The 18,346-nt window shown below is 36.6% G+C and overlaps 1 protein-coding gene across 1 annotated transcript in view; it reads right to left on the reverse strand.

The window, feature by feature from the left end:
* The window catches only part of VPS13C (vacuolar protein sorting 13 homolog C (S. cerevisiae)), a gene marked incomplete at its 5' end in the record, with an annotated part of 66,447 nt that overhangs the window by 37,771 nt on the left and 10,330 nt on the right, over nt 1–18,346 (reverse strand). The window contains 21 exons of the mRNA XM_010023165.1: nt 272–428; nt 1,510–1,654; nt 2,049–2,353; nt 2,788–2,955; nt 3,373–3,476; nt 3,981–4,097; nt 5,027–5,192; nt 6,265–6,324; nt 7,095–7,174; nt 7,946–8,102; nt 10,107–10,240; nt 10,628–10,736; nt 11,441–11,588; nt 11,863–12,167; nt 13,164–13,331; nt 13,637–13,740; nt 14,986–15,102; nt 15,689–15,842; nt 17,320–17,379; nt 17,561–17,628; nt 18,025–18,199. Coding sequence (XP_010021467.1) covers nt 272–428; nt 1,510–1,654; nt 2,049–2,353; nt 2,788–2,955; nt 3,373–3,476; nt 3,981–4,097; nt 5,027–5,192; nt 6,265–6,324; nt 7,095–7,174; nt 7,946–8,102; nt 10,107–10,240; nt 10,628–10,736; nt 11,441–11,588; nt 11,863–12,167; nt 13,164–13,331; nt 13,637–13,740; nt 14,986–15,102; nt 15,689–15,842; nt 17,320–17,379; nt 17,561–17,628; nt 18,025–18,199 — 3,001 coding nt within the window. The remainder of the gene's footprint in view (nt 1–271; nt 429–1,509; nt 1,655–2,048; nt 2,354–2,787; nt 2,956–3,372; nt 3,477–3,980; nt 4,098–5,026; nt 5,193–6,264; nt 6,325–7,094; nt 7,175–7,945; nt 8,103–10,106; nt 10,241–10,627; nt 10,737–11,440; nt 11,589–11,862; nt 12,168–13,163; nt 13,332–13,636; nt 13,741–14,985; nt 15,103–15,688; nt 15,843–17,319; nt 17,380–17,560; nt 17,629–18,024; nt 18,200–18,346) is intronic.

Genomic DNA, 18,346 nt, shown 5'->3' on the forward strand with positions numbered 1-18,346 from the left:
CAAACCACATGCAACTTATAAAAGTCATTGCTATACTGAAGAATTATCATATTATAAAAGATGAATCACAAAAAACACGCTACAAAAGCTTCTGACCATCAACAGCTCACACTCCATGTAGGTCATACATTCTTATTCATAACTTTTCATGTACGCAATACACGTGTAACAATCAAGAATTGATTCACACACATATAAGTGCTTCAGATGAATGTTTGAATTTGGAAACAGCCCTCTGCCTAAACATGCTCAGCTTTTGAATTGAACATACCCTCACAGAAATCCGATTTACTTAGAACTTTCCCTTTTTTAAGAATCTGTGTATCTTCAATGTTTTCTTGCACAGTATTTGGCTGGGAAGAAGCCCCTCCAAGGTTTTCAAGTAAAATTTTCATGACAACAGTTAGATCTTCTTCACTAAGCGCAATCTGTAAAGTGATAAACCCACAATTTCATTTTTAGTGACAGTATTTCTTTCCAACACAGTACACAAATGTTGAGAAGAAACAACATGCTGCTTCCACCGTACACAAGCTGTCTAGTCAAAATGATCCTGGCTAAATCACCCTAAATAATTTGCCCATTTTTCCTAAAATACCATTTGTTACTTGTTAGGAACAGGAGTTACAACAAGAACTAACACTCCACATGACAAACACTTTCCAGTCTTGCAAAAGCTCTTTGCCTGCTAAAAATATGAGTAATTGAGGATCATAAGCACTTAACAACAATTAAGCAGTCCAGAAACATTACTAGATTACATTCATGTCAAGATTTACATTGTATATGCTAAAGAAATTGTCATTCTTTTAAAGTAGGCTTTTAAAGAGTTAATGGATCTGAATCCAATTATAAATGAGCGTGAAAAAAAAATAAGCAGTATCAAGTAGCAAGATGCAGTCACACATAGTGTTCAGATATTCTTTCTACATTTTCACAGTGCCACATTTGGCCACAACACAGATAGAGCAATGAACTAGGGCTCATGAACAACTGAAAGGCCCATTTTCACCCACTTAATCTGTATGGTTAATGTAGGAAGAGAGAAAGTAAAACCCACCCTCTGCAAACACATCAACCGTAATTTGACCTGTTGTACATTAGAGATCCACATCTACCCTTCCCATTTCTAATAAATCTACTGACCACTCACTAACCTGAAAATTACAGATAAAACAATTTAAAATCTAGATTTTAAATGCTGACTCAACAGATAACCACAAGGAATTTACTGATTGTTGAGTCAAACGATAGCTCCAACAGACACCCAGAAAAATAAACATAGGTTTTATTCCATTTGTATGGAATGCTTGTAGCTACACCAAAACTACTCATTACACAGTGTCAAAACTCTTAACATCTATAAACTAGACAGTCAAGCTGGAAGTCTTTTAACACTCTGTAAAAAAATACAAATTGCAATGAGTTCACAAGCTCCTTCACTAGGCTAACCACTGTTCTGAGAACATATGTAACTTTTGATGCAGCTCTGCTTTGCCATGATATTACCTGCATTGGTTTCAAGTCTCCTTTAATACCAATTGTTGGTGCTTTATGATACCACGTTGCTGCTAAATTTCTCTGGACCAGTAAAGCCAAACTGACAGGATGCAGAATTTCAGAATCTGGTTGAGAATCTGTGGATATAACACACCTACAAAAGACAGCAGAAGCAGCAGGGGAAACACATTTAGTACCTACAGAATCCCAAATAATATCATACTGATCTAGCAGAATTGTGGGTATACTTATTTTCATAATTAATAATAATGTGTGTTTACACGCACTTATACCCAGGTATGCACTTAAGATGAACTCAATTACTGTCCCATTATTCCTTTCTTCCCATGAAGCTTTAGAGACTGTGGACACCTGCCCCTATCTAAAAGCACTCCTAAACTTAGTTGGGGCGTGAGGAAGATGGGTGTTTGGGTTTAGTATGTTTTTATCACGTATCATCTTTAAATAATAGAACAGTTCTGCACATGGAACATGGGCCCAGTTTCCATATGAACACTTTTCTACTCAGAAGAAAAGCCTGTGTATACCTTGATAATTTCAAATGAGTTAGCTGCACATCCATGTTGTCAATGACTGGAGGAAGCGAAGATTCATCTGAAGACACCAGCTTGAATTCATTCTGAACTCTGATTAAGCCAAGATCTGCTACCAAAGCATTAGATGAAGTTGAGGATTCAGGAACAACTATAACTGGAGCTTTCAGGTTGACATCCATTAAGAGGCGGAAGCTCTTTTTAGCAAAGTCTTTCATGCTGGAAGCAGCCATTTCTGCTGCCTGGACAGTGACTGCTGTCAGGGCTTCTTGTGCCGTTTGGAAATTGTTTAGGAAGTTCTGTTGGTAGGTAGTGAAAAAAAGTAAGAGTTCTATGAGAGCAAATAAGCCTTGCAAAAAAGGCAAGCCCCAGGCAAAACAAACTTAAGAAAAATAATACAGCTTTGACAGAAATACAAACCATCCAGTTCAACCAGGCAAGTTTCACACCAGAAAAAGGTTGAAATCATGCACAAGCTAAGAGATTGCTTGCTTACTTAGTTTTTAAGATATTACTGAAGCTATCAGCTTAGTTCAGTACTTGTTTTGTCATCCTTCCCTTTATTTGTCATTCTTGTATAAAGCAGTTCAACTTAAGTGACACTTCTTCAGCAAAATAATTCTATGAGCTTGTACAGAGCTCACCACAAGGTACCGGTTACAAAGAGCTGACTGCATTTTATTTTCTTAAAAAACTTCTAATGTCAAGAAAAGAATTGAAACTAATGACTTACCAGGAGAGACATAAAGAATTTATGTAAATAAATTATTTGGATGCAGCCCACTTTCAGAGACATTTTACCATCCACCCTTGACATATCACTGTAGGCTTCCCCTGCAGTAGCATCTGGATAAAGTGACATGTGAAATCTAAACACTTCATCTCCCATTATGGAGACAGCCTGGAAGATTAAGTGCATATAGTTAATACTGCCACACAGTAACCTGTGATAGAATTATTGCTTAGGTTATCAAACAAGAAATATTTCTACAAAAAGATTAATGGCAACTTATCAGTAATACTTGGACATACATATATGTTAGGCACAAAAGGTTTGTCTCTTCGCACTTGGTTATCTACAGCCCATTTTATATTCAACCCATGCTACACAATTAAATACATCAACGCAAACATGATTAAAAAGAAGAATGGAAACATGTTTTGCTACCCTGAGGTAAAGCAAATTACCAATGAAACTTTGCTTAACATTTGGTACATTACATCGTACTTAGTATTAAACAACACCACAAACCAACTACAGTGCTATCATTAAATAACGAACCAGGTAATTTTGTTTAAAATTTGCACATCACATCACCTTTTTATGGATTGTTTTTGGATCAACATTTGTAATTACAATGTCCTCAAGTCTGGAGAACACTTTAATCTTTTTAGGTTTCATAGCTACAGATGCATCCATTCCTGATTTGAGACAAAAGGAAGAAGACAGCAATTTGTAAAGTCAACAGCTTTTTAAAATAGAAGCATTATTTATTACTGCCTGTGAAGAACAAGAATAGCTTAGAAACCAGCATTCTACCATGTAACAACCAATGCTAAGCCCAGAAGTCATGACGTTACTACACACAATAGATTTGCCAGCATAAATTGACTCTTAGAGTAAAAATTCCCAACTTTATCTAGTAAAAAAATGGGAGCTTGTGTTATTTATAACATAGTGCCTTCATACCTTTTAAGTTTGCTCCACTTAGAAATTAACTACCCTCTTTTTCAGTGTCAAGCATTTTCTTCCCTTGCAGGATTTTTTTTATTAAAATATTTAATTGCAATCATACCATACAATGAAAATACATTCACACATACGTTAGACACATCTACGATGCACACACACTACCCTTTCAGAAGGGAATGAATGGAGGGGAACAATGTATCTTTTGCTACAGGCAATTCATCTGATACCCTTACCTTGTATTCTAATGTCTGCAATGCTACAGATCTGATCACACACTGTAATACTGAATGCATTTAGCTTTGCAGTGAGTTTTAGTTCACAGATATCATCATGGGCTGCATTACCAGACACTGGATAGGAAACACAAGAGTCACAAGAAGAATGTTAGATTATTTGTTCTGTACTTATATGAACTATTCCAAAAGCAACGTGGAGTTAGGCCCTAAAAATTTCCCTAATTTTTAGTTAAGACATGAAACAATTCTTCTATTAACACAGTTGTCTTCTGGCACAACAATAGTCACCCACTAACACAGGCAAACAGCAATCAAGATGACGCTTTTTCTCCTCTTTAGTATCTAGTTTTCATGCAACAGTATGCAGAATACAGTGTACATTTCATCATTTGAAACACTATCTCACAGCAGAAATGTTCCTTCCTGTGATAATAGTTTCTGCAGTAAAATCAAAGGTGCCTGCAGAAAACACCATCTAACAGCCAGCCACTGTAAACACAATCCCAATAGCCCTAGGACTAGAAAACCTTGAATTTCCCAAACAGTGCTACAAACACAAGAATCAACCACGCAGGACCTGACAAAACATTCTTAAGGAGATTCCATACAAAAAACTCACACTATTTCAAGGTTACAGTACCAATCATTAAAATAAGCACAACAACCTTCAGTTCAGAAGTTCTCTTTGCTTCCCCTAGGCTCAAGAATATTTATTTTCAGCTACAGAAGCACTCTTTTGAGACTTTTTTGATTGGAAAGTAACATGGTTGTGACACTGAGGCTTTGGAAAGGCTTTGGTACTGGTTACTGCAACATCATTTATTCAACTTTTATTATAAAGTCACACCACTACCTAGGAAAGTTATATTGAGTAAAGAGTATCTGTAAAATTAAGCAACAGCAAAAGTATCTGGTGCCTTTTTTTTTCCCCATGACATTATTTTCTCACCAAAACGGACAGCAATCACCCAAACTGGTATTCTGAAACCAAAGGCTTGAGGCTGTTAAGGAACGAAAGTATGGCCTTTCTAATGCCACATTACCTGGCCTAAGAGTACTTCCTTTTTCTTGTTCTTTTATTTGAGGCTTGTGGAATGATGCTTTATCCGTAGTGGGAAGACCACCTGATGGAACACTGAATGTGAGAAAACTCATGATGGAAAGCAAAGCCTCTGTGTGAAGTACTATATCCAAACATGAAAAGATGACCTAAAATGAGGGCAAGAAAGAGTGACATTGTTATTTCGTTGCAGTCTATTGCATAACAACTCAGATTTACTGTCTATCTCCTCCAAATTAACACCACACAAGCCCCAGAACAGATGAGGGAGCTATGGAATGGAAGCTTAAAACAGCTATAGAGGAACTGTGCCAATCTAGAAGTGGATGCTTTGTGTCATTATGCTTTTTCAGTAAGCTCTCTCAGTTCTGCTGCACTTCATTGTGAACTACTGAGCACTTCGGTTGACACCTCCAGAACCAACCACATATAGAGATATGTTAGTATGTATGATAGAAGGGAACAACAAGAAGATTCAGAATCTGCAATAAGAACAGAAAGTATGTGAGCAGCAACTACTCCAAGCCATTATTACTTACTGAAACCTAACATCTGCTAGCTGACTTCTCCTGGCCCAAAGCAACTCTGGGTGAATGCTGGTAACATTTGCTGGTAACATTTAAGGATGTCACTTTCCTGACTCTGAAGTTGTCCAGCCACTTCAAATTCCATATATGGGTGTTAAAAAGCAAGCTTTGCCCACCCTACTACTTTAAAAGAAACAATTTAAAAGCAAAATGACCTGAAAATGCTTGTTTGACATGTCACTTCACATTACAATTTCACTGTTACAAACTTTCAAGCTCTGGAATACAAGGCCTTAGTTCCACACACCAGTAAGTGTACCGCTCCAGAAATAAAACATATCCTTCAGCTCTCAGTTAGAAATATGTCCTTATAAATTCTAACTAGCTAAAAATGTACAGTTTCTAGTTAAAAAAAATAACACAACTAAATACTTCTGTTAAAAAATAATCATCATCATCCTCATCCTCCTCCTCTTCCTTTTTTCCTCCTGGATTCCTCTTTGAAGTAGTTAAATATAAAGCAGTAAGCTTTCATGATGAGAGAGCTGGGGGACTGGGTTTTGGGTTGGGTTTTTGTTTGTTTCTTGGGGCTTTTTTTTCCTCTTCTATGAGAAAACAAGTGAGCAACTAACCAGTTCACACAGCTGTTACTATTTGAGAAGCTTAAAGCAAATTAAACACATCCACTACTCACATTGATGTTTTGCTTGGTGCTTCCGTAAGTAGTAATGAAATCCGGTCCATCAGCATCTGCCTAAGGGAAGAAAAAATAAGCCCAAGCACAACGTCAGTCTCTATCGAATTAACTGAATTTATTAACTGAATTAACTGAATTTACCATGCACACACAGGTATAAGGATTATTCCCATTGCAAAAGAAAACTAAGAAAAGTGATGCAGAAACAAGTTCTCTAAATACAGGACACAAGCAATGCAACCAGAACAGGGAACTTACAAATGCTCAGTGACATTTTATAACACATATTTTGTGACAATTCAACTGGCCAGTTACAAGATTTTCTCTTACTTAGGATGTATTTAAACCAGATCAGTTGATGCTTAGCAGTCTGTCAGAACAAAGTAACTTGTTTATGCAATTATAGATAGGAGAACTAGTAGCCCACTGGTTCTACAACCTATTAGCTTCCCAAGTTTTTGTGCAGTTTTTGAAGGGTGCTTACCACCTGTAGAGAGTCACCCATCACTTACTTACACAGGCAAAGGCTCTCTCATCTGTAAAGTTTCACAAAGGCCCTAATCTGTGCTGTTAACAGAGAAGAATGCATACAAACATTTGGCTTCACCAGTGACTTCAGTAATTGTGTTGACTTATGAAGCAAGCACTGTATGGAAGCAGTGGCGAGTGTGGAAGTTAAACAACAGGTATTTGGGAGAAGACCTATGTAAGCTTTAGATACAAATCCTATAGGTTTTAAAACCAGCAGAAAAAAACTCCAAAACACAGACCGAGTATGGAAGCCTTATTTTACTTCCCATATAATCTTAGTTAAAAGGTATTGAAACCTTAATGTATTCCATTTTCAGGAGATGTTCATCTGTCTCACTTGAAGAATTAACAATGCAAAGGGGATCTCCTTTTGAGTCTGAAAATAAAGAAATAAAGCCATAAAGTATTTCCACTCACAAGCTTTACTCCATGGAATACCTCCATGCTAATTCTCAATTATATATTATTGTTGCTGAAGTAATCAAGGTAAGCACCTCTTTTCACTGAGAAGCTGTAGATTAAGCATTACCTTGTGAAATGCTACAACGATTTTATTTTAGTTTTAATTAAGCTAGAAAAACTAACTTGTCTTGGTCCTGAATGAATATTCAAAATCAGAAAATTATTTGCCTCCCTGTATTTAGTTTTGCATTCCTGTATTTAGGCTTTTCTATTTCTATAAAAATATATATTATGGTTTATATTATAAAATTTATATATTTTTATATCCTATACTATTCTACTTTGGCTGGCTATTTCAGTCATTACTTCAATATCACTTTGAATTGCTACCTGACCCATCAAGGAAGTAGGTTGGATCTCCAGTGTTGCCAGAACTGGTCTTAAAGCACAGATTCAGAAGCTCATCAAAACCCTCTTAGGAGATAGAATACTTCTCAGGAATGACCCTTCCTATTTAGAGCAGGCAACTAACTCAGATTAACTCAAGCTAACTCAAGCAACAGCAGTAAAACAGATTAATTCAATCTAAATGACACAGGACATTTCATTAAGTTAATTCAGAATGTAGCTTCTTGCCCTTTCCCTCCCGCTGTGTTTCTATTATTTATGACCATGCTATCCTCTTGCTACAGAAGCTGCCTGCACACACTGTACTGACTGCATTCCAGCTTTCGAGATGACTTACCATTGATTTCAGTGCATTTCACCATAATTTTTTTCAGATATGCTGCTGCAGTCAATTCATGATTTCTAATTTTGGTTTCAGTTCCAAGCTGTAGCACAGTCAGAATATGTAATGGATATCTCTCCTTCTGAACCTGCTTCATCAAGGTTACTACAACCTGAAATATGGAAAGGGAAATAAGTTGGCTATTTCAGTAAAGCTGTCCAGATACTATGGCATGCAGTTGTAACTAGGCTTCAAAAGCAGTACTAATCTAGACATTTTGAATTACAAAGAGAACCTACAACACCCATTTGTTAAAGATTCCCCCCTCTCACCCCTTCTGTTCCTCTTGGCCAAGCAACCAATCATTTCTGAACTCCTTTAACAACAAAACAGAAATCCCAAGTCTATTAATCTGGCTAGAATTTACTTTTGTTGTCCTGACAGTGTATCTTTATCTTGTCAAGCTCTACTTTAGTTTCGTAATCAGACACTATGCAGTGCTACATATAAACTTTGATTATGGAAGTAAGAGTTACTACAAATCATACTGGTCTGTAAGGAAGGCACCAGAAAACAGCAATGTGAATCAATCCTTGAATATTTGATACTATGCAAATAATAATTAAGGCCAGAAAAGTTTCAAAATTACAATTCTTAATTTATAGAAGGTTTTAAGCATTACATGATGAGAAGGCTGGAAATGAGAAAAAACTTGTGTTTCTAAATGTAGCTGAAAATTAAAGTAGAAGTAGATATAGTTATTGATGAATAATGTTGATTTCAATGCAGTTATTTCATAAGGCAATCATCTTCCTTTGTTGCAAAGTAAGAAGTGCCTCACCTAACAGTTTACCACACAGAGAATTTAAAGAATTCAGGTTTGTCAATACTTTGTCTGCATCATCAGGTGGCATACACTTTGTACACTAACAAATTAGCATTTAACAGTAATCGCCCAACATACACAGTCCACAAACATAGATGCTAGTAAAAATTTCCATGTGAAGCCTGTGTAAAACCGTATTAAAGAAGACAGAACTGTTCATGAGGTACATTAAATGAGACAACACAAGGCACCACGGGCTAGCCTGTAATATGCCTCAGGCCTACCATTAAAAAAAATTCTTCACAGCCAAGACAGCAATTCTGAAAGCTAGAAGCTGCCAAATGTACTAGTGATGCCCAATGGATAACTACCTGTTCTTTCTTAACAGGTACCTCATCAGACAATTGCAACTGTAATTCTGCAAAAACAGAGAAACCCCAAAATCTGGAATGCTATCAACTTGCTACCTGTTTGCACTCCAGCTGTGGAACAAATATTTCTAATGCCCTTTAAAACTATGTTTTTTTACATGATTGCCTATCACTCACAACAGAATACATTTTCTTGCCGCCTAGGGATAAAAGGAAGCTTCTGGTCTTTGAAGGCAACTCTTACTGGGTTTGAAAGTGTCTTTTTTTCCCCTGTCTAAAAGAATAAGAACCCAGATTGTGTATTGAACAAAATCAACGACAGATTTAGGAGAAAAAAAAAAAACCAAAACACTAGAAACCAAAAAAAACCCCACTAGAAACCAAAAAACCACGAATGCCACCACTAACCAAAACCAAACCCTGCAGTTACTTCAAGTAACCTGCATAGCTAAGTCATCTGGCCTGACTCCTGACTCTTGAAGAAACAAGAGGCCATGCTGAGCTCCTCACATTTAAGTATCCCAAGACACCTTCAGGGGAAAAAACATGCTGGGATGATTTCTTATGCATAAGTATCTTTGTGAACTGATTGCTGGTGCATTTTCCCAGTACTTCATCTACAACCTAACCTTTAGACTTAGTATCCCTAAGGGAAAAATACTGATTCTAGCTCATTTCAGCTGGTTTGTTACCAAGAGAATCATATACAGCATAATGAAGGATTAAGGCTAGGGGAGTGCAAAACATGTAAAATAAGTCTGGTTTTCCCCATAAGATGTACTGTCTATGTTAAATATTCTATAATCTTACATAATATAGACAAAGAAAACAGCTGAAGAATCAGGGTTCTGGGTTTTTGTTTGTTTTCATTGCTGTGTACCATCTTCTTCAAGCAGCTAAAATGGACTTCGTAGCGCACTACTTCTATGAAATAGACTTGATTCAGTTACTGGAATCAGTAACAATACCTTTTACGTACCTCTTTGATTTCAAAATTAAGTAGCATATTGACTACATCTTCATTTAATGTTCTTTTTCTCTTTTCAGGCAGCATTCCTTCTGGAACACTCTTATCCTGCGTCAAAACCGATTTCTCCATTTCTTTGGTTTTACCTGAAACATTAATGAATTTGTTAACTTTTGAAATTGCCACCATTTGTCTAGCTCAAGAAACACATCCAATTCTTTTATTCATTCAGATAGCTTATGTTCACCTAAAATAAGCTAGCAACATTTCCACAAGCACAGCCTCTACCTTCAGACCAAGCAAAGGAAATAGAAGCATGTTCTGCAACAGGAAGATTCTGACGTCTCAATACTTTGCTAGTTCTGAGACAATGCTTCCACTTTTTTCAAGTATTAAAGTATGAACACTGTGAAGTTTATCACTCAAACATGATACTCTCGCATTTAAGCTTGCCTTCCAGATAATAAATGCTTTCCGTTATTCCTGAAAGCTAATACACTTAATATTCATGACAACTAAATCCCATTTCTGACCTTCCTTTTGCAGTACTGATTTTGCAAGAGTTTCTTTTTCTTCTGCTTCACCAAGGTTTTCGGTCAACACTTTGAGAAAGACATTCAAATCCTCTTGGCTCAACACAACCTACAAAATTGCAGATCACAGTTCTCAGGAAAAATATATTATTCTTTAATCTTATCACTAGCTAGCAAACCAGAGCAACGTTTCCTGGCAAGCAGAGTGCTTATTTACAGGTCTATTGTCAGCAGATTCACCCCTTAAATAACACAATGAAATTATTTTAACCCTTTATTGTTGAAGAATTAGGAGATTAAAGAGGTTCTAAAGTTGCATCAATATATATCACAGCCTTTTAGTCTATCTATGCTTTTAGAATTTTTGTGGAAATGACATGCTACTTCATGATATTTAAATTCCAGTTTCACCCAAAATGTATTTGGTGTTCTCTTTCACAGTATACAAATTGCCAGAAAACACAACTATCTTGAGGACATTCAAGGGAGACAGGAAGTTAAGAAGCTGGAGTTAGAAAAGTAATTAAGTTGGTCCTGCCTTCTGGCAGTGGATAAACCAGACTCCTTAACACCCCTTTCAGTTTTCTTTTCACAGTTTTCTCTTTTCTTTATCCCAGTTTCATAAATGTACACAGCAGTTCAGGTGGTTTCTATGACATTTTCAAACCTCCACATTCAACACAGGTAGCTTAAACTCTACCAACATCCCTAAAACACAACTTTTGCACCTTTGTATCCAGAAATAACAGAAAGGTTAGTCTTATATTAAGAATTATCACGAGCTTCTCACCACCTTCTCTTTACAAGACTTACATTCATTGTATCCAGATACCCCGTGACCTCCAATACTGGTAATTCATGAAACCAAGCTGCAGATAGATTTCGTTTCACAGACAGGCTTAAATTAATAGGGTGAAGTATCTCAATGTCTGGATGCAATAAACCTGTCTCCACAGTGGTCCTTAAAACAAAGTGGGGGGAACAAAACCAAAACACATGGTGGACAAGTTAGAAGTTGAGTCATATGCTACATTTTCAAAGTAACATCTTAAAATCTCAAACATAGTATCTCTTTAGGCTTACACAGCTTCCTAAGCCCTTAGGATAACAGGTTAATATTTTAAAGCCAATTTTTTGATACTATCAGCAACCATGGTTTCTAAGCAAGCAGGTTAATATCCTACAGAGTATTATTACCAGTTAGCTAAGGTGTTACATGGTAAAGTGCACTTTACCTAGACAGTTTCAGCTGTGTCAGCTGCACATCCATTTTGTCAATGACTGGAGGGAGCGAACTGCTGTCTGGAGACACCAAACTAAATTGGTTCTGAACTTTAATCAAGCCAAGATCTATTACTATAGCATTGGGGGAAACTGAGGACTGAGGAATGACTATAACTGGTGCTTTCAAGTGAATGTCCATCGCGAGTCGAAAACTCCTTTGAGCCAGGTCTTTTACACTTGTAGCAGCCTTCTCTGCAGCTTGGACTGTAGCAGCACTCAGTGCTTCCTTAGCTGTCTGAAAGTTGTTCAAGAAGGTCTAGAATAAGCAGTTGAAGAGAAAGGAAATATGTCTGTAAATGTTTTTCTAACCTAAATTACTCTCATTTTATATCATCAACATTACCAACATCAACAACCAATTATGCTGCCTACTGTGTTAAATTTTACCCTGCGGAAAGACAACCAAGTGCCTTCTGTCATGACCTCCAACAGAGGGTCAAAAACATACTAACCAATACAATCCACTAATTTTAAATCCATATCTAAGTATTATTTTTAGATTCCTTCTTTGCCCCCAGTGAATACTAATTCCTTTTAAAGGCAGTACTGAATGACAGAAAGCTCACTAATGCTTTGAAAAAGCTAACATCAGGATATTTGATGAAGGTACAAATATTTACAGTGATTAGTTTGTAGTTCTCCCAGCATCAAATCTTGCAGAAAGTTTTGTCTCTAACGTTAGCTCAGATATGTTTGCGATCAGCTCCTGTTTTTGCCAGGGTAGAAAGGGCAGTAAACACAAAACCTCCAAATTACCTTAGTAGAATCACAGAATAGTTAGGGTTGGAAAGGGCCTTAAGATCATCTAGTTCCAACCTCCCTGCCAGAGGGGACATGTTATACTAAACCATGTTGCCCAAGGCTCTGTCCAACCTGGCTTTGAACACCAACAAGGATGGAGCATTCACAACTTCCTTGGGCAACCTGTGCCAACACCTCACCACCCTCACCGTAAAGAACTTCTTCCTTATATCTAACCTAAACTTCCCCTGTTTAAGTTTGAACCCATTACCCTAGTAGCACCAAGCTTTTCTCTATTTCCAAAGCAGAGTGTGGCAAGTGACCCGCTTGAACTGTGTTAGTTTTTTGAATTTCAAACCAGTTGAAGCTTCAAGTTTTTTCATAGTACACACTAAAAATTAAGCCCATCCTGTCTCCTTCAGAAACTTCAGTTACCACTTGCACTGAGACACAAACAAGGAAGCCTAATTTGAGAACACAGCAGGAAGGTACAAAGGAAGCAAAAACTTACCAGAAGAGACATGAGAAATTTGTGAAGGTACACTATTTGAATACAGCCCACTTTCAAAGATACGGTACCATCCACTTTTGACATGTCAGTGTAGGCTTCTCCCTCAGTGGCATATGGATCTAACGTCAGATTGAAACTGAAAACTTCATCTCCTACTATCGACACAGCCTAGAAAGAGAGAAACAGTATCTACCAGCCATCAGCAGCTTCTAAAATGGTATTTAACATAAGAGCTAAATATATCATCAAGCCTAACAACAGATGTATGTTAGATTATTTTTTTAATCTTTTGGGGCATCCATTCTTCTAATATGAAAACCTATGCTTTACCATCTATCTTATGTGAAAAGAGGTATTCGTGACAAATCAATGTTTTAAGAAGAGTGGAATAAGAATATGTATTTCCATTTTACTTTTATACACACAAAACTAACCAAGAATCAAGTAAAACTTAATATCTTGTAGTTGAGTACTTTTTTATGAAGAGTCCTTGAATCAACATCTGTGACAACTATGTCCTTTAGTCGGGCAAAGAATACTGTGTGACTTGACTGAAGGAGAAGAGATGAATCAAGACCTGTAAGGCATAAAGAGAGAAACAGTAGCATCACATAACAGAAGTAACCCTCGTTTTCAGACTGGGGACACACACACCAGTAGTGAAGGTGAGAAAACCTATGGAAGTTATACATTGCAATAAGCTAACATTCTTTTTAATAGTTTGTTAAATTCAACAAGTATTTTTTTAAAACCCACAAAAAAATACCTAAACACACTTGATTCTCTTCTCGGTTTTCAAATTAAGTCAGTCAGTTACTATATGCCTTGTTGAAGGGACTGTAAATAAAAGAGCTCTATCTGATCCAAGGCATTTTAGCCTCCCTGTATCCAAGTCAGAATAATTAGAAGTAGTTCCCCAACTACCAAAATACAGAAAACATGTTCTAAGTTCTGGAAATAGAGACTATTTGCATTTTATCAGTCAGACACAGAAGATAAGCATATTGTCTAGAGTTCAAACCCAAGTCCATCCACTGCGCTGTCATTAAGCTTTGAAAATGTGGCCATACCACAGCTTGGAACAAAACAAAATAGAAAAATTTCAAATCCAGATACTGTCTCAGTATCAATCATGTCTGCAAAGAAATGAACTGCTATTCATAGAAGAATAGTCAAACAATAGTTCATCTCTTAATAACCAAGCTACTGAGTTAATTACTGAGATTATTTTTTTTAATGAGATGTTAGTGCACTGTATTTAAATACAACCCTTCTGCATACAAAAATCTTATGTGAATATAAATTAGAGAAGGGTGCAAGCAGAAAACTTTTAATGAACTGTATTACATATTCTTGTATAGCACACATTCTTTAATGTTTATACCACACTAAGGGGTAAAAAAAAAATACTCAAGAAACAAAACCAGAACAAGAAACCAAAACAAGTCCTAGGAATTCAAAACCAAAGTAAGCAGTTTCAAGGGGTTTCTTATCCTAAATAATTCAGGCATAGTAGAGAAATACCCAAAGCTCAGGACAACATGAAAAGTCTCTCATAATCACACTCCTTCGAAACATGAAGGAGATGACCTAAAGAATATCATGCTTTTCTAGCTGGAGGCCAAACCATTATGGCAGACTAGGAGAGTGACTTTGAAACCAACACCACAAGCCATGTTTGTACAATTAACAATTAAAAAAAAAAAAAAAAAAAAAAGTTACATAATGTAAATTTACACCTTAAATATTTTTAGTCCAATTATTATCAATTGCTTTGAAACTAAACTACCAGATCAGTTATAACTAACTAAGAGTTCAATACCTTGTATCTTGATTTCTGCAATGTTCTTTTTTTCATCACAAATATTTAAACAGAATGCATCCAGCTTGGCAAAAAGCTTGAAGTCAAAGACATCTTTATCCTTGGAAGGTCTAGCCACTAGAAATGAGAGAGGGGGGATTTTCAAGGTACACAGAAGCCATATTTTCACTTAAATTCCTAAGAGAATATAAGGGATGTTTTGGTTTGGGGCTTTTAGGGGGGCATCCAGATGACTTAGTTTTGTTTCCTATAGTTTCTTTCATCACTGCTACCATGATTAACTCTGTAAGATCCCATCTCAGAGCAACAACTCTTCCTCTGAAGGCAACTCTATTGATAAGAGTACAATATATCAGCGCTTGCTTGTAATTCTGTGTCTGGTACGATGCCCATCTAGTGATGGCTCTCTACTGGAACCATTTTACTTTTTTTAAATTCAGGGTAATTGCTGGGTTAAGAGGACATAAATAGCACAGTATACTTATTTTAAGCATAATAACTCAATAGGTTCACAGTAGTGGGTTTTTTTCAGGTTATTTATATCCACCCAGTAGTTAGCTATATTCCAGCCTGATGAGCCACATTAACATGAGCTTTGATCTTCAGCCTCCACTACAAAGCTAATTGGGTTTCTCTGGATTTGATCATTTTGACAGCATGCAACACATCCCTTCAGAACCATCATTTTGACAAACACAACTACCTTTCTTCAATATTGTGTCATCTTCTTGCTTTTTGTCTTTAGTTGGTGTGTCTCCACTGCTTCCACTGCCTGAGGGACTAACAGCTGTTAGAAAACTGACAGCTGACATAAGGGCCTCTGTATGCAGTAGAAGGTTCAATGATGAAAAAGCTACCTGTTGAAAACATGAGACTCCATGTGACAAAAAAGATATAACTTAAAAGTATAAGAGTTCAACTTAGGTGTCAAAGCACACAATGAAATATAACAATTTCTTAGAAACAGAAGAGCTGCATGTGTTCTCAGCCACAGATGATAAAGGAAAAGAGCTTTCTCTAAAGCCTTGAAAATAAGAAAACCTAACAACAACCAAACAGCTGTAACTGTTAACCTGTAATCTCCTCTGTACAAAAGCAAAGTGATACAAAATTAAGTTAGAAGCATTAAATGAGTGAACAAAAAACTGTGGAAACCTGCATTAAATAAATGGAAAACTTAATTAGATGACTCAGAGAGATACTCCTGGAGTAAGGTAGTTTAAGCTAAAACATGACTGAGTCTTCCCAAGCAATATGCTCTGTCAAACACAGACTTGCTCTTGAATGCTCCTGCAATAACACAGTACTACATGAATAAGTGGCACAAGGCTGCCATGTAGATTCTTAGTATAAAGTATAAATACATGTAAAGTATAAATATCATGCACAGTCAGCTCAGTATGTATATCCACCTCATAGCACTGGAATAGTAAAACTGTCATCCCCTGCTGTGGCTTGAGGCACCTTTTCTTGGAAAAAAAAGATTCCAGTATTAACTACACTTCTCTGATGAAAACTACTAGGCGGCAGATGAAATACTTCAGTTTTCAAACCAAAAAATGGGAGGCAAAAATAATGCCATAAAGTTATAAAGGAAGGAAAAAAACTTATCATAGAAAACTGGCAGCCCTCTGTAGTTTATTTCCAGAATTCCTCAAGACATTTTTTTCCTTAGATTGAAACCTCCAGCACAAAAATACACCATTAGTACCACAGTCATAAGTTAGGTACTTGCTGTCTAAAAACATTTACCTACATGGTAATAGTTTTTAAGAGACCAAATTCTCATTCTAGACCTATGACAAAAACGAGGGAGAGGAAAATGCAGTATCACAAGAAGTATCACTCCCAAGTCGTATTTCAGAGAGAAGAATCAGAACATGCCCCCTCCACCCTCCCCTGCCAAAGAAAAAAAAGAAAGAAAAATCACTCATAGATGGATTTAGACTTCTTATTAAATTTAGCCAACAGAGTGCTGATTATGTGGCACTCACAATACAAACAGATTTGACAGTGCAAGGAAAGACTTCTGGACCCCTGTTCATTTTCCTATATTCAGCATCTGCACATCTCATATGCATGAGAAGATGCATTCTTACATTAGTTTGAATTTTAACTACATGAGCTAGCTAGACAGTCCTTCATTGTAGTTAAGAAACTGACTAACATACTGCTCATATTAAGTTGTATGAAAACTTTCAAGTACTTTTTAACTCTTTACATATCTCTGCTGCAAAGCTGGGGGGAACGGGAAGGCCAAAAACCATTCTTGATCCCTCCTTTGCAAGCAAGCAAACAAAAAGAAAATAGGCAGTAAAATCCAAAAGCACTCACTCGAATCATCTGTTCAGTGTTGTCAAAAATTGTCTGGAAGTGTGGCCCATTTCTGTCAGCCTGTGAAAAAGATAATTCACATGAAGGTTAATATTAATTCCAACCAGTGTGCTCTTCAATTAATTCCAACTGTGCTCTTCAGAAGATTCAAAACAATCCACTAACTCTGAATAGTGGGTTTAAGACTTTATAATATATGAAAGTGCTTTACAAATAAATATAAGAAGCTGTATATGTATACCTTGATATATTCCACCTTCAGAAGATCTAAGCCAGCTTTATCTGAGGAACTAATTAGATGAATGGGTGCTTTTTTACCTGTAACATACCACATGAAATAGACAAGAATTAGGGTAATTTCTCTTTCAGAGAACCAAAGCATTTGTGCCTTTAAGATAGGGATTAACGTTCAATACCATTTCTTAAAATGCACTGCACCACCAAATATGAATGCCTGTTTATCTTTAAGTCCAAAAGGGCAAGTCTGTACCCCTTCTCCATCCAAAGGCTGAGCACTAAGCTATTTATTTATCTAATAAGCATTATGGTGGGATTCCAGAGCTCATAAGCTGTGTAACAATGGGACAAGCACTGCCAATGGACAGTACTGTCACTGGAAAACTAGAATCACATTTAGATTTCAGTGAGCACAATAAACAGAAAAGGCACAGTTTCAGACTGATAAACACACACACACAAGTACACTTCTCTTCCATTGCTTAGTACCTCCAATTTCATAGTAATCCCAGCTTATTTTCTTTAAATAAGATACAGCAGCTAAATTATAGGTTCTGACAGTAGCTTCTGTCCCAAGGTGCATTACATCAAACACAAGTACTGTTTCCTCAATTTTCTTTTGCCTGGTGAGTTCTACTAAAACCTGATGAGCAAGAAACACACAGTTAATACCATCTTTTCACATGCAGTTCAACAACAAAAAAAAAAAAAGAAAAAATTACTGCCTTGCCTGCTTTACTGGAACTATTATTTTTATTGCAGAGTTAAAGGGTAAAAATGGGGGGGGGGG

This window comes from Nestor notabilis, unplaced genomic scaffold (assembly GCF_000696875.1).
Source record: "Nestor notabilis isolate BGI_N333 unplaced genomic scaffold, ASM69687v1 scaffold7951, whole genome shotgun sequence".
Taxonomy (NCBI): Eukaryota; Metazoa; Chordata; class Aves; order Psittaciformes; family Psittacidae; genus Nestor; species Nestor notabilis.